At 40.3% G+C, this 15,113-nt stretch overlaps 2 protein-coding genes across 2 annotated transcripts; both read right to left on the bottom strand.

Moving 5' to 3' along the window:
- Nucleotides 1–2,508: 2,508 nt before the first annotated feature.
- LOC131457307 (extracellular calcium-sensing receptor-like) lies at nucleotides 2,509–7,669 on the bottom strand. The gene is made up of 9 exons (XM_058626280.1): nucleotides 7,412–7,669; nucleotides 6,864–7,158; nucleotides 6,614–6,700; nucleotides 6,174–6,443; nucleotides 5,723–5,926; nucleotides 5,378–5,653; nucleotides 4,215–4,442; nucleotides 3,498–3,621; nucleotides 2,509–3,419 (listed from the first exon to the last, which is right to left on the bottom strand). The coding sequence occupies exons 1-9, from the start codon at nucleotides 7,642–7,644 to the stop codon at nucleotides 2,509–2,511; spliced, it is 2,628 nt and encodes an 875-aa protein (XP_058482263.1). The 5' UTR covers nucleotides 7,645–7,669.
- A 1,141-nt stretch (nucleotides 7,670–8,810) lies between these two features.
- Nucleotides 8,811–14,884, bottom strand: LOC131456035 (extracellular calcium-sensing receptor-like). The gene is made up of 9 exons (XM_058623987.1): nucleotides 14,745–14,884; nucleotides 14,358–14,652; nucleotides 14,112–14,198; nucleotides 13,665–13,934; nucleotides 13,307–13,513; nucleotides 12,956–13,231; nucleotides 10,359–10,571; nucleotides 9,800–9,923; nucleotides 8,811–9,721 (listed from the first exon to the last, which is right to left on the bottom strand). Exons 1-9 carry the CDS (start codon nucleotides 14,852–14,854, stop codon nucleotides 8,811–8,813), a joined length of 2,493 nt encoding a protein of 830 aa, XP_058479970.1. The 5' UTR covers nucleotides 14,855–14,884.
- Between the last annotated feature and the right edge of the window lie 229 nt (nucleotides 14,885–15,113).

The raw sequence follows: 15,113 nt of genomic DNA, 5'->3' as shown, positions 1-15,113 counted from the left end.
CCAGCTCCACCCACATTTAATGCTGATGAGAAACAGACAAATATAGTTTACCACAGCCACCTCTCAGCATAGTTCAATACAGCAACACCAAAATAAAACGACATGAAATAAATTCATCTTGCTGCTCAAACAGTTACACCACAAGGATTAGCCACGGCGACATTAAGCTAACAAAGTTATTGACAACATCAAGCTAACAGATTGAGCAACATGTACAGCAACTTGCTCTTCATACATTTCATCTAACGTCACTATAAACACTAGTTGTTGTCGTTAGGAACTTATCTCTACATGTACAGCTAATTAAACGCACTTTGGTCCGTAAAATTAATAGTATTTTGGCGGAGACCTGGACAACACAACATACCACAGTGTGCACCTGTGAAGTCAGCAAGGACCCGTCTGAGTGTGGCGTTCAAATACCGTAGTAAATCTCAGTGGCATGATACAAAATAATAGAGACAGTAAAGGACAGGTAGAAATGGCAAGTGAGATCATTAACTATACTAACTCCGTTACACCCTCTCTCTGGAATTAGAGCTAATCTGTCTGAAAACACCATCACTGTAAATTAGGGACTGAACACAAACATTGTGTTAGGTTTTGAATTTACAGAAAACAACAGAGAAATATTTTCTTACCTGATATAGCAGGAGAACAGTTAACCCTGAAGTTCACAGTAAAATTATCCAGGTAATAATCCAGGTAATCCATTAGTGGTCAGATAGCCCACTGATGCCTTGCACCACACCCATTCAAACTGACGTATTTTCAAAAAAGAAGGCACATTGTCATTGGCCAGTTTTCTTGATGACATCCACCAATCACGTTCAAAGCAACATGGCGAGACAGCCAATAGCAATTGTATCCTCTCGTCACACACAATCTACGGCATTATGTGTAAAGCACTATATAAACAAAGGTGAGTGATTTCACTTGAATTAAGCAAAATGTCAAAAGCATCAATATTTTTACTGCATTCCATAATCTGGTCATCATTTAGGTTTTCATGATACTGTCATTTTCAATTTGCTGAATAGCAGATGAAGGCCTTTTCCAATGTAATGTAACACAATAGATAGACATTATTTTAATTTACCTTGGAATTTACAAATGCTAACCCACTCATAACTTTTTATTTTGCAATAATCTTTGTTACTTAATCCGAATTTAAGATTTACCGATTGTACGTGAACGTGCAACTGCCCAGTTTTTTACCTTATACTGTAAAGAAAGAGAAAAACAGTATCTTGTTAGTATGGACATTTATGAACCTTTATATAAAAAGCTACATATTTAATTACAGAGTTTGAATGTAAAAGTACTCATGAATCTAAATCTAATAAGATTTACTTTAAAATTACAGAGAAAAACATTACATAGTTAGTATGGATTTAAACCTGCATAACAAGCTACATATTTAATTACAGGTTGAATGTATAATTACATGCAAATATAAAAGTAATAAGATTTACCTTAAAATTACAGAGAAAAGTGTTAAGATTGTTAGTATGGACATAAAATTTAAAATACCAGGCTACATATTTAATTACAGTAAATTACTGTAAATTTACGTGAATTTGTATGTAATGTTTTGAATGAGTCTTGAATTTGGAACTCTTATCTAAAAATAATATCCTTGCGTATGTTCCTGGTTTTTCTAGGTGGAGGAGTATACTGTGTAGGGTGGTGGTAACAACATCATCTGTCAATCTGTTTGGTCTGCAGGCAAATTGATGGGAGTGCAGTGTGTTTGGGAGAGCCGCCTTAATGTGTTTCAGCAGCAGTCTCTCCAGGCACTTTATCACTACTGGTGTTAGGGCCACTGGTCTGTAGTCGTTTAGGCCCATTACTATAGTCTCTTTCGGTAGTGTCACTATTTCAGGTGGGGACAGAGATTTATTATAAATGTTGGTGAAGACATCAGCCAGTTCGTTCATACAGTCTCTGAACACCCATCACGGGCACAGCTTTCCTTATTTGTACCTGTCTGATTACCTGTCGGATGCCACTGATCTCTCTGTGGCATCCGAAGAACTAGTTGAGCTCTTCAGCGAGTGCAGCAGTGTTGTTGGTGGGTTGATTTAAGTTTTTGTTTTAGTTTATGATGTGTCATATCACTTGATAAGCCTGTAGAGGGTCTGAGTTGTTGAAATTACCCTCTATCCTCCTCTTACAGGCTGCCTTGGCCTTTTTTGGTGCTTTTCCACTACACAGTCCTGGCAAGGCTCGCCACGGCATGGCTCAACTCTATATGGTTTGTAATAATTGGTCTTTGTTCTCGGGTCCATATATTGATCTCAATGAGATGGCATGACTACTTACCCTTTTTACTAGCAGAAATGTACAATTATAATTATAATTACATTAACTTCCAACACTAGAATAATAAGCGGTTATAGAAAAAAATAAAAAAACAATTAAGGTGTGTTAACACATCTTTATTGCCTCTATTGTGACCTGTTAAAACTCAATTCTAAAATATAGAGTGGATCATAGTTAATAGTGTTACTTTGTGGTGCCTCGACCCATGATGGCTTTCTTTGTGTTTCTCTCTGGTCTCAACAGGATTATGTAACACTTGGGTCCAAACAGTGCCACCAAGAGGCCAAAACTGGAGGCCAGGATGGCAAAAACCTCCACTGCATCTGCATATTTGCCTGGTGAGCTAATGTAAGAAGGGACAAAAGCCACCCACACTGCACAGAAGATCAGCATGCTGAAAGTGATGAGTTTGGCCTCATTGAAACTGTCTGGAAGATTCCTTGCTAGAAAAGCTAATAAACAACTAAGGACAGCCAGTAAACCAATATAACCAAGTAAAACTGCAAAACCAACTGTGGACCCAACTACACACTCATAAACTATCTTGTCACTGTGATACTGGGTGTTTTTATGAGGCACTGGTGAAGCAGAGACAAGCCAGGCAGTGCAGATTGCTGCTTGAACAGAAGTCAGAACCAGAACTGTCCCTCTCTGCTGCACAGCACCAAACCACTTGAGACTGGATTCACCTCCTGGTTTGGAGGCCCTGAACACAGCCAGAACCACCATGGTTTTCACCAGGATACATGAGACACAAAGCACAAAGCTGATGCCAAATGCTGCATGTCTTAGTTGGCAAGTCCATAATCTGGGTCGTCCAATGAAGAGCAATGAACACAAGAAACACAATTTGAGTGACACCAAGAGAAGAAAACTGAGTTCTGAATTGTTGGCACGAACTATAGGTGTGCTGTGATGATGGATGAAGATGCCCAGAACAACAACACAGATACATGTGCCCAACAGTGAGGTGCTTGTCAAGCAGATACCCAGAGGCTCATGGTAGGAGAGGAACTCTGTTTTCTTAGGAACACAGTGGTCACGCTGGGGGCTGGACCAGAAATCTTCTGGACAACTGGTGCATTCCATGGAGTCTGAGAAAAGAGGAGAAGTGATGAGATACATGTTTATACAACATCTCTGAACTGTGGTGTTTAAAAGTTTACACTCACCAGTTGTATTGCTGATCTTTCCTTCTGGACAAGAGACACAGTCAAAACAACACTCAGGTTCTCCCTTCTTTCTGGCCAAGCGGGTACCTGGCGGACAGCTCTCACTGCACACTGACTGAGGAGGCTGTGTGGAGAAAAAAATGAATACCTGTTATTATATCCTATGAGAGCCAATTCATACATTTCATTTTCCATGTCTACAGAGAGTCACTATTTATGCTGCTCACATATACATGGCTACAGGTCCATTCATAGTAAAATTTCATAGTCATAGTAAAAAAGTCTTTGTTAGTCTTGTGTTCAATATATGTTCACTAAATTCCACATTCCATATAAATAGCAGCCATTTTTGGCCAGAAGTTTAATCCCATTTGTATGTCCTTGTACTAACAAACATCTTCACATAACCTCAAACAAGCAGTTTATCATCATTGTCTTATTTGACGTCTATTATTCAACCTAAACAAGAAAGTTCCATCTAACAGAAAGGAAAGTGATGTGTTACTTGGGGCATGCACAGTTGCCATCTGTTGTCTACTGTCATAAAATACAGGTATGCAAGTAGGTTTTTCCAGGACCCCCACAGATATGGGTGGATGACAGCATACACATCAAATTGGTTTTAGTGAACCTCTGCAGATTCATGGAGTAAAAGTAGGAATTTGGCCCAATTAGTGGGGCAAAGAGATAATAGTTTTAAAAAAATATAAGAGAAACCTGTTTGGATTCAAAGTTCCAGAAAATGTTGTCCTCATCCAGTGTGACTTCTTCACCTTTAAAGGCTGACCTCTTAACCTCACCCACTCTCTGAACATTAGTTCTTCCACTAGGGAGCCACACCCAGTTCATGATGTCATATAAAGGTATGGTATCACCATTCTCATCAAATGATACTTGATCACCAAATGTTGTGGTGAAGTTGACCTTTTCCAAGTAATATACAAGCTGTGGATAATAGAATTAGATACAGAAGGAAAATAAGAACACAAACTTCGATTACTGCCCAGTTTGTATCCCTCAGATGACCAACAGATTCATACTTTTCTCATATAACACGTGCATGTTAACTTTTCTTTGAGTCAGTGAGTTTAGTGCCAAATAATACACAGGGCTTGAGACTAACTTTTTGCATTGGTTGCACTGGTGCGCCTAACTTTTTTTTTTTAGGTGCACCAGCACAAAATTTAGGTGCACCCACATTTTTCATTGCTTTGCCTTTAACGCCATAAGGTCCCCTTTTTATCGCTCTCCATAACTTTCATATAATGTGAATAATTCGTAGAATAAGGTGTAGAGAAATGCTTGTCTTTATTTGAAGCACGATTATATATAAAAAGAAAAATAAAGTGCTTCAATGAGCTGAAATAGAACATTTCAAACTAAAACATTAAGCAAAATAAAACATTTCAAAAATGAGAGGTGCTTGTGCTTAAAATGCTTCACTGAACTGAAATTCAACATTTCAAATCTCAAAGATCATTTTGGATTCCTCAGACTACGGGAGTATTACTGCCTGCCGCTGAAATGCAGCTGGGAGAGGGGCCACTTTTTCTACACACTTGTCACGGCATATAGTGTGTTTTTTAGACATGTTGTGTTTTTTTTTAAGTTTCAATTCGAAACGCTGTTGACCTGCTGACAAAATGCGCTATTACCGGCCATATATGCGCGATTCATTAGCAGCCTGGACACAGAGCAGTGAGGGTCTCCTCTCTGCTCCGACTGCAGGCTGGGACCGCTGCGGAGGCTTCTGCCAGTCAGACCTGGCAGGCCCAAACGTATTGTGGGGGTCTGCTGGGAGCATCTGGAAGTCCCCTGTTAGAAGGAGCTTCAACTCTTACCTCCGGCATATTTTTTAATGATTTATTGTTATATCACACCTGCCATGGCTCCAGTCTTTGTAAATGAGCACAGGAGTTGTTGCTGAAAGGTCCTCTCCCTGGCTCACACTGCAGCATGTCATCAAGAGCATACGCCAGAGCGTACACAGCCTTATACACATTATACTCTGGCCTGAGGTTTGAAACATCCAAGAACTCAGTCTCCACATTCTCTATAACTTCCTGTCCAGTGCATAATTCTCCTCCATCTTCCACCCAACCTGCTGGAGGTGGTGCAAATCTACACTGAAATGTGTGTTCCCAAAACTGTTTCACCTGAAAGGCAGTTAATGTTTGAATGAATGCCAGTGTATTATTCTTACAAACAACAAATCAGAGGGAAACTCTCACCATGATGTTTCCGTCTGTGTGCAGATCAGGACGCATTTGTAACAGGAATTCTCTGAGTCCTGGTATTTCTCCTCGACGGACAGAGATGCCTAGTGTTCCACCCAGGTACGGCATGAGGTGAGGAGTCTGGAGCACATCAGCTGTTGTCCAGGATTCACTGGCAATCCACTGCAGGCCTGTCACATTCTGCCTTACCACCTGTACATTGAATTATAACAAGTATATAGATTTCTTTTTTTTTTTATTTTTTTTACCAATAAAGTATAATTTTGCTTCCACAGTTGATGTCATACACAAACCTTTGTTTACAGTCTCACAAGAAAAATACAATGTGTCATAGTAAGCAGTATTACTGTAAGCTTGAACAAATTAAAAGCAATATTATGAATTAAATCTTTTTTTACAGGCTACAATGTTTTTGTCACATATATCTTAAAGCACTCACCTCTTTCATGAGATTAATCATGCGACTCTTATTTGAAAACACAATCACCACTCGAGCTGTAGATTTCCTCATCACATCCACTATTCTCCTTAGTTCAGCAGGGTCGTCACTCCAGGGCAAAATCTCTGTGTAAGCCAGACAACCTCCACCAGCTGGACCCAGATCAGAGTGAAAGGATCGGGCAGCGTGGACTCCATAATCATCATCACTGATGAGCAGACCTGCCCAAGTCCAACCAAAGTGTTTTAGAATCTGAATCATAGCATTCACCTGTGTGGACACAGAGCAGAGGGATTAGTGCACAGGCTGAAATCATCTTTCACTAGAAATCCTGCTGAACAGGTTCATCAAAGACACATTTTTAATCACTGCCTTTAAGGGCTCTATATCTGACACAACACAACTCTGTAAATGAAACACATAACATCAGTGCTTTTCACCTGAAATGCATCACTCGGGATCGTTCTAAAGAAAGATGGGAACTTTTGTCGGTCACTCAGGCAGGAACATGTGGCAAAATAACTCACCTGCAAAAATCAGATTAAAAATTGTGAAAACAGTTATCGTATGCTGACTCTTTAAACCTTCCAATGTTGAGCACTTCATGTTTACAACATAATTTATACTTGCATCAACACTGAATGGAAATTATATTCAACAAAGATTGATGTGAGATACAGGTAAACTTACCAGAGGCACTCTGTACAAACCTAAGACTGTGGATATGGCAATAGAACGTGTTGAAGAAGAATCACCCACAATCCCAAGGACTGGAGGAGTTCCTACACAGTTCTCCTCTAATGTAACTTGCTCTTCTTGACCACTGACTAAGGTCAGTGCTGCACGAAATCCAATTCCTACTTGAAGACAGTTATCATACAGACTGTATCCCAGAGTCACATTAGGCAGCAGGTTGGAGTTTCTGTTGATTTCATCAATAGCAAAGGCCATGGTCTGAGCCTGTCTGAATCCTATAACATCAAAACTGACAGAAGCAATAGTGTTCAATATTTGAAATGCATTACACACCAGCAAAGCTTCATATTTCACAACTACAGATACTGCAAATAATGAAATCTGCATTTACACCCACAATAAAACGTAATGTTATTGCTTCACATGAATAACAAGATAAAAGGGAAATAAATCATATTCACACACCATATAAATCATATACATTTTCAATTTGCTAAATTTCTAACAGTGTCTTTGTTTTTCTGTTTCTCTCTCGGACTGACCCATAGCAGGTAGGCTGTTGTGGCTCTGAGGTAAAAGACAGGTCAGGAGCACCAGAAAAGAAGTGTATTTCAAAAAGTCCACCTAAAATCACATCACCATTCTGGTGCATCCCACTGAGATTAAACTGTCCCTGTAACTGACAAGAGGAGGAATAAAGAGAGGAGGACACAGCAGATGAAAACCAGGAGAACAGCAGTAGTAAGAGGAGACTAGTGTCTAAAAATACCCTCATGACTTTGCTCTGGTTGTCCCTTTTCTGAGTTCAGTTCCATCACTACATCACCCATTTTATTGACTTTATATTATAATGACGTTATATTATTTATTCCTGCTCACCACCTATCAGGGCAGAATGGGACTTTGTATGGGCAGGGCCTAAAATACCTGGTTTTGTTTATCCCTTCCTTGTCACGTTTTTTGTTGACAAGACAGTAGTCAGTGGCTCCTCTTAATATAAGATAATCTATTGTCATTGCCACAAAGACAACTTCAGACTTACTATTCCACACCTTTTCTGCAGGCCTGGCAATTTTTAAAGCTGTAATTTTTAGTACACAAATCACAAATGTAGTTGTGTTATCATTATAATTTAAAATGTATTAGAACTACTTTTTCTATGTTAAAACATCATTTTAGTTCATTTTCAGTCACTATCATAACCATACGAACACTATTTGAAGCCCTCTCTTCAACTACTGCGCATGCCTCCACCACTTTGGAGTCAGAAGTGGGAGTGGCTTAGCTCGACCAACTGTGTCCCTCAACTTTCTTACCTGTCACACACGCACACACACACACTCCCCCATACACACACACTGGTGTTTATGTTATATATAGCTTGTGTTGTTTTAGATTTAGCAAATGATATTTGTTGATGATAGATTTTCATTATGCGTTAATCTTCAATTTTAGTGAAGATGATTGTTTAATTGTTTTTGTTGTTTGATTTAATAAATCATTACTTTTATTCACCTGAAGGAACGCTCTGTGTTTTTTGTACACAAATACTATGACAAATGGGGTTGAGAGAGTCTGTGCTTGGATTCATACCGTCAATACTGTTCAATTGGGATATCTTTTATATCTATATATATAGTCAATTACAGTGATTATTTAAGACTGATTTTAAAAGGCATATATTGATTGTCTTTTCAATATAAGGCATATATTGATTGTCTTTTTGAAAACATTTAATTAAGTTTTCAAAATATGTAATACATCTTTTTTAATTAAATTATTTGTTCATTTTTTTTTATCAAAAAAGTGGTTAGAGGATAAATACATAGATTAACATTGTCGTTGTTTTTCTATCAACACATCTTTATTGCCTGTATTGTGACCCAGGAATTATGACTCAATTCAAAAATACAGAGGATAGATAGAAAGACAGTGATAGTGCTACTTTGTGGTACCTCGACCCATGATAGCTTTCTTTGTGTTTCTCTCTGGTCTCAACAGGATTATATGACACTTGGGTCCAAACAGTGCTACCAAGAGGCCAAAACTGGAGGCCAGGATGGCAAATACCTCCACTGCATCTGCATATTTGCCTGGTGAGCTGATGTAAGCAGGGACAAAGGCCACCCACACTGCACAGAAGATCAACATGCTGAAAGTGATGAGTTTGGCCTCATTGAAACTGTCTGGAAGATTCCTTGCTAGAAAAGCTAACACACAACTGAGGACAGCCAGTAAACCAATATAACCAAGTAAAACTGCAAAACCAACGATGGACCCAACTACACACTCATAAACTATCTTGTCACTGTGATACTGGGTGTTTTTATGAGGCACTGGTGAAGCAGAAACAAGCCAGACAGTGCAGATTGCTGCTTGAACAGAAGTCAGAACCAGAACTGTCCCTCTCTGCTGCACAGCACCAAACCACTTGAGACTGGACTCACCTCCTGGTTTGGAGGCCCTGAACACAGCCAGAACCACCATGGTTTTCACCAGGATACATGAGACACAAAGCACAAAGCTGATGCCAAATGCTGCATGTCTTAGTTGGCAAGTCCATAATCTGGGTCGTCCAATGAAGAGCAACGAACACAAGAAACACAATTTGAGTGACACCAAGAGAAGAAAACTGAGTTCTGAATTGTTGGCACGAACTATAGGTGTGCTGTGATGATGGATGAAGAGACCCAGAACAACAACACAGATAAATGTGCCCAACAGTGAGGTGGTTGTCAAGCAGATACCCAGAGGCTCATGATAGGAGAGGAACTCTGTTTTCTTAGGAACACAGTGGTCACGCTGGGGGCTGGACCAGAAATCTTCTGGACAACTGGTGCACTCCATGGAGTCTGAGAAAAGAGGGAAAGTGATGAGATACATGTTTAAACAACATTTCTGAACTGTGATGTTTAAAATTTTACACTCACCAGTCGTATTGCTGATCTTTCCCTCAGAACAAGGGACACAGTCAAAACAACACTCAGGTTCCCCCTTCTTTCTGGCCATGCGGGTACCTGGAGGACAACTCTCACTGCACACTGACTGAGGAGGCTGTGTGGAGAAAAATAATTTATATGTTATTCTATTCTATGAGGGTGTATTTATACTTTCTGTATTCCATGTCTGCAGAGCCCCATTTGTACGTCCATGTATTCTTTGAATGATGGGTAGGACAGGTGTTGATAGTGAAAAGCCTCATGGTTATTGTCTTCCATGGTGTCTCTTCTTTAACTAAAATAAATTGGTTCCACCAATTGCATTTGAAAGTGATGTATTACATGGAGCATGTGAAGTAAACGGTCCGTCATCATGAAACGTAGGGTTCCATTCGTACATTCATATACATGTCTGTGGTAGTACAGACAAACCATACATGTGTAGATGTCAGCATACTATAGGAAACTTCTGCAGATTCATGGAGGAAAAGTATAACTCCAGGGCAAATAAAATGGAAAATAGATGGTTAACTAAAATGTAAGAAATAACCTGTTTGGATTCAAAGTTCCAGAAGATTTTGTCTTCATCCAGTGTGAGTTCTGACATCTTAACCTCACCCACTCGCTGAACTTTAGTTCTTCCATCAGGGAGCCACACCCAGTTCATGATGTCATATATTGGTAATGTATCACCATTCTCATCAAATGACACTTGATCACCAAATGTTGTGGTGAAGTTGACCTTTTCCAAGTAATGCACAAGCTTTGGATAATTTAATCAGATGTAAAAGGACAACCACAAATAAAACATAAGTCATGCATGTAATGACGGTTCCATGAATCCTTACTCTCCGCCATAGGCGGTGATTTAAGCACTGGATATTCCATCTGGCACATGAAGTAGGTCAAGTACCTTATACCAACAAACGTCACATGTGACCACGGTGGACTGGTGAGAAGGGATCAGTTCCTTCACCATCTTCTCATGACCAGGTGCAACTATGTAAACCCCTAATGTAGAGGGAGACCTGCCCTCATCCAAGAGAGATTGCAGGAAGTTTAAAATGGTGGCAATGGTGAGGTGTACTGGGTCTTCACCTTGGCTGAGACATCAATGAGAAAAGAGCTTCCACCAGTTGTCATACAGTAACCTTGTGATTTCCTCATCTTAAAATAGCATTCCTGACTGCATCCGTGCAACGATTTGCAACTTTAGGGGTCGCACGTACAGTTTCAGGCAATGGGTGTTTGGATACCAGATCTACGGGGGCAGCAGCCGTCCCAGACTGCCTATGCTGTGAGTGGACGGGCTGAGCTGCGGGCAACAGATCCACTGTGGAGGGGTTGTCGCAATTGGCTGACTGTTCTACCTCTGCCAGTCTAGCAGCTTGTAATGCCCAAGGCATGAAGCTGCAGTTCATGCAGGGGTGTGAAAGGCCCTCTTTAAGATGCTCGAGACCAAGGCAAAGAGGGACAGAGACCATGACCCTCTTCTGGCTGAAGAGGTTGCACTATAATGAGTAGCTAGCATGATTATCAATCCTCATGCAATAACTCACAAAAATAGTCCAATGAAAGATCTCAGTCCTCGGCCTGCCCCTCCCCTCCCCAGGTTATCCAATTTTTGCCATTTGAGTAGACCGGAGTTGGAGAGAAGTGAGTGTCTGATGGAATTGGATAAAAAGTGCAAGGGGGTGCAGCAAAATTTAGAGTAAAAAGGGTCAAAAGTCTACAAGTGAACGCGGCAAAATGCGCCAAAATTAGAGATCTCTTTGTCGCCACAAGTTGCACCTCAGCAGTGGGCTCGATTGATAATCAATGACTAAATTAATCGTCAACTATTTTGATAATCGATTCATCGGTTTAAGAGGGTTTCTTAACAATTAATCTGCACGACCAAATCGCGCGTATACTGGAGGGAGACACCACCGCAGCAATGGCAGCTAGTTTAATTCCGGTTCTTCGCCAGATTCGTCTATATTTCCTTAAACACTAAAAAGACATCTCTAACAATTTGCCACAATTCCATCTCTCCCAAGATGAAAGTCTCTGTGATTACTGAAAGAGCTTATCAATTTTTTTAACATGGCTGCTCTCTTCCATGTAGGCAACTGTGCTTGATTTTAATTTTTGAAACAACACAATGTTCACATATATCCTCTGGTATGTCATGTGCCTCCGCATAATGTCTAAATAATCATGGCATTTTTTCCTCCCAGTCCAGCCTTGAGTGGTAGCCTGCATAGTGAAATGCCGGTGTACGCTGTACTGACACACACAGCCACGCACTGGGAGAGGAGAGCAAAAACAATGCCTTCACCAGCAGTCAGAGTGAGAGCACTGTCACACATAAAAAATAGAGTCATCACACATGCAAGGAGTACAGAAAGGAAACACCTCCGACAGCTGCAAGGTTTTTATCAGTGAGTGGGACAAAAAAGAAAGGTTGTCACTTACCCGCACTCCTTGGAGAGCCAATACTCGTCAATAAAGACAGTCTATGAAGTAACTTACGAGCACACCGTGTTACCTAGTGAGACAGGAAGAGTTGAGCCTGTCGCAGCCTCTCGGAGGCTGAGAGTCCACAGCTCTGACCAATTGATAAAGAGGCTCCTCTTGACAAGGGTAACAAAGTTGAATGCAAAAAAATGCTCTCCAAGCATTACACCTACTCTGCGAGAAGTTGAAAATGAACTGATCCTCACGTGACACCAGAAGATTAGCCTTCTTACCGTTCCACCGTGACGTTTGTTGGTATGAGCTATTCAACCTACGCATGAGTGAGACGGAATACCCCGTGCTTAAAGCACCACCTCTGGTGGTCAGTATAAGGATGAAATAGAACTTAAATGACTGTTTGTGTCAGCTGAACAACAGATTCACAATTCTCTCATTTTCTTCAACGGAATTTAGTTTTGAGGTAAAGATTATTGCAAGAATAAACATCAACATCAATTGCTCATTTATTTTAGCTCACATCACATTGCCATTGTATTATCAATCTTTGACCTGATATTACAATCCATCTGTGTAGGCAAAGTGAAATACTAACATTTTTTGATGTATTAATTCTATACACTTAATTTGAAGTCTTAAAGAAATGCAAGGGATGTGATATTAAGAGCTGTGTGTAAACTGATATCTCACCTGCCATGGCTCCAGTCTTTGTAAATGAGCACAGGTGTTGTTGCTGAAAGGTCCTCTCCCTGGCTCACATTGCAGCATGTCATCAAGAGCATACGCCAGAGCGTACACAGCCTTATACACATTATACTCTGGCCTGAGGTTTGAAACATCCAAGAACTCAGTCTCCACATTCTCTATAACTTCCTGTCCAGTGCATAATTCTCCTCCATCTTCCACCCAACCTGCTGGAGGTGGTGCAAATCTACACTGAAATGTGTGTTCCCAAAACTGATTCACCTGTAATGAAGTTTATTTTAGAATTAATGCCAGTATGTTATTCTTACAAATACCAAGTCAGAGGGAAACTCCCACCATGCTGTTTCCTTCTTTGTTGTTGTGATGTAGGTCAGGATGTGTTTTTAACAGAAAGTCCCTGAATCCTGGTATTTCTCCTCGACGGATGGCGATTCCCAGTGTTCCACCCAGATACGGCATGAGGTGAGGAGTCTGGAGCACATCAACTGATGACCAGGCTTCACTAGCAATCCACTGCAGGCCTGTCACATTCTGTCTCACTACCTGTACATTGCATGCCTTCATGTCATTCACAAACCACTCTAAGCTTTAACAAGTTACCTTTACCATCACAGACAGCATACGACATAAATATAATCTCTTTTTTACAGGCTTAAATCTTTTTCCAACATAATCTAACCTAATAAGGACTGACCTCTTTCATGAGGTTAATCATGTGACTCTCATATGCAAACACAATCACCACTCGAGCTGTAGATTTCCTTATCACATCCACTACTCTGCTTAATTCAGCAGAGTCGTCACCCCAGGGCAAAATCTCTGTATAAGCCAGACAACCTCCACCAGCTGGACCCAGATCAGAGTGAAAGGATCGGGCAGCGTGGACTCCATAATCATCATCACTGATGAGCAGACCTGCCCAAGTCCAACCGAAGTGTTTTAGAATCTGAATCATAGCATTCACCTATGTGGACACAGAGCAGAGGGATTAGTGCACAGAGAAATCCTGCTAAACAAGTTAATCAAAGACTCATGTTTAATCACTGTCTTTCAGTGTTGTATAGCTGACAGCACACAACTCTGTAAATGGAATACATAATATGACTAGTGAGACACCTTTTATATAAAGATGGAATTTCACCTGAAAAGCATCACTTGGGATCGTCCTAAAGAAAGATGGAAACTTTTGTCTGTCACTCAGGCAGGAACATGTGGCAAAATAACTCACCTGCAAAACACAGACCATGTATCCAAAAAAGTCATACTCCACTGACTCTTCCAACTAATAATATTGAACACTTCATATTTACAACTTCATTTAAATGAGCACTTCAATTAAGTTAAATTACTTAAAACTATGATTGACTTGAGAAACAGATAAACTTACCATAGGGACTCTGTACAAACCCAAGACTGTGGATATGGCAATCGAACGTCTAGAGGAAGAATCACCCACAATCCCTAGAACTGGAGGAGTTCCTACACAGTTCTCCTCTGATGTAACTTGCTCTTCTTGACCACTGACTAAGGTCAGTGCTGCACGAAATCCAATTCCTAGTCGGTTGCAGTTATCATACAGACTGTATCCCAGAGTCACATTAGGCAGCAGGTTGGAGTTTCTGTTGATCTCATCAATAGCAAAGGCCATGGACTGAGCCTGTCTGAATCCTATAATATTAAAACTAACACAAACATATAAGTGTTATGCTATTCAAAAATACTTTATAATGTAACTTTGCAAAGTAACACATGTTTCACAACCTTTCAGACTCACCCATAGCAGGTAGGAAGCTGCGGCTCTGAGATGAACGTCAGGTCAGGATCAGTAGAAAAGAAGTTGATTGCAAAAAGTCCACCTAGAATCACATCTCCAGTTTTGTGCATCCCATTTAGAATAAACTGTTCCTGTAACTGACAAGAGGAGGAATAAAGAGAGGAGGACACAGTAGAGGAGAAGCAGAAATACAACATTACGAAGAGCCACCTGTTGCCTAAAAATACCCTCATGACATTAATCTTGTTCAACCCTTTACAGTTCAGTCTTATCACTACATGACTTATTTTATTGACTTATGACAATGTTTATTCTTGCACATCACCTATCAGGACTGAATAATAAGCTGTAGGGGCAGGTCCTCAGCAA

Source organism: Solea solea, chromosome 3, assembly GCF_958295425.1.
Source record: "Solea solea chromosome 3, fSolSol10.1, whole genome shotgun sequence".
NCBI classification, from domain to species: domain Eukaryota; kingdom Metazoa; phylum Chordata; class Actinopteri; order Pleuronectiformes; family Soleidae; genus Solea; species Solea solea.
This window is presented reverse-complemented; position numbering and strand designations above follow the sequence as displayed.

What these genes read in the sequence shown, in the direction of transcription:
- LOC131457307 (XM_058626280.1), bottom strand. Translation starts at nt 7,644, where the DNA reads ATGAGGGTATTTTTAGACACTAGTCTCCTCTTACTACTGCTGTTCTCC. An exon ending in ACGGAAACATCATGGTGAGA is followed by an intron (nt 5,654 to 5,722) that starts GTTTCCCTCTGA and finishes ACTGCCTTTCAG; the next exon opens with GTGAAACAGTTTTGGGAACA. An exon ending in GGAACTTTGAATCCAAACAG is followed by an intron (nt 3,622 to 4,214) that starts GTTTCTCTTATA and finishes TTCTCCACACAG; the next exon opens with CCTCCTCAGTCAGTGTGCAG.
- LOC131456035 (XM_058623987.1), bottom strand. Translation starts at nt 14,854, where the DNA reads ATGCACAAAACTGGAGATGTGATTCTAGGTGGACTTTTTGCAATCAAC. An exon ending in TGATTAACCTCATGAAAGAG is followed by an intron (nt 13,514 to 13,664) that starts GTCAGTCCTTAT and finishes TGCAATGTACAG; the next exon opens with GTAGTGAGACAGAATGTGAC. An exon ending in AAAGACTGGAGCCATGGCAG is followed by an intron (nt 10,572 to 12,955) that starts GTGAGATATCAG and finishes AATTATCCAAAG; the next exon opens with CTTGTGCATTACTTGGAAAA.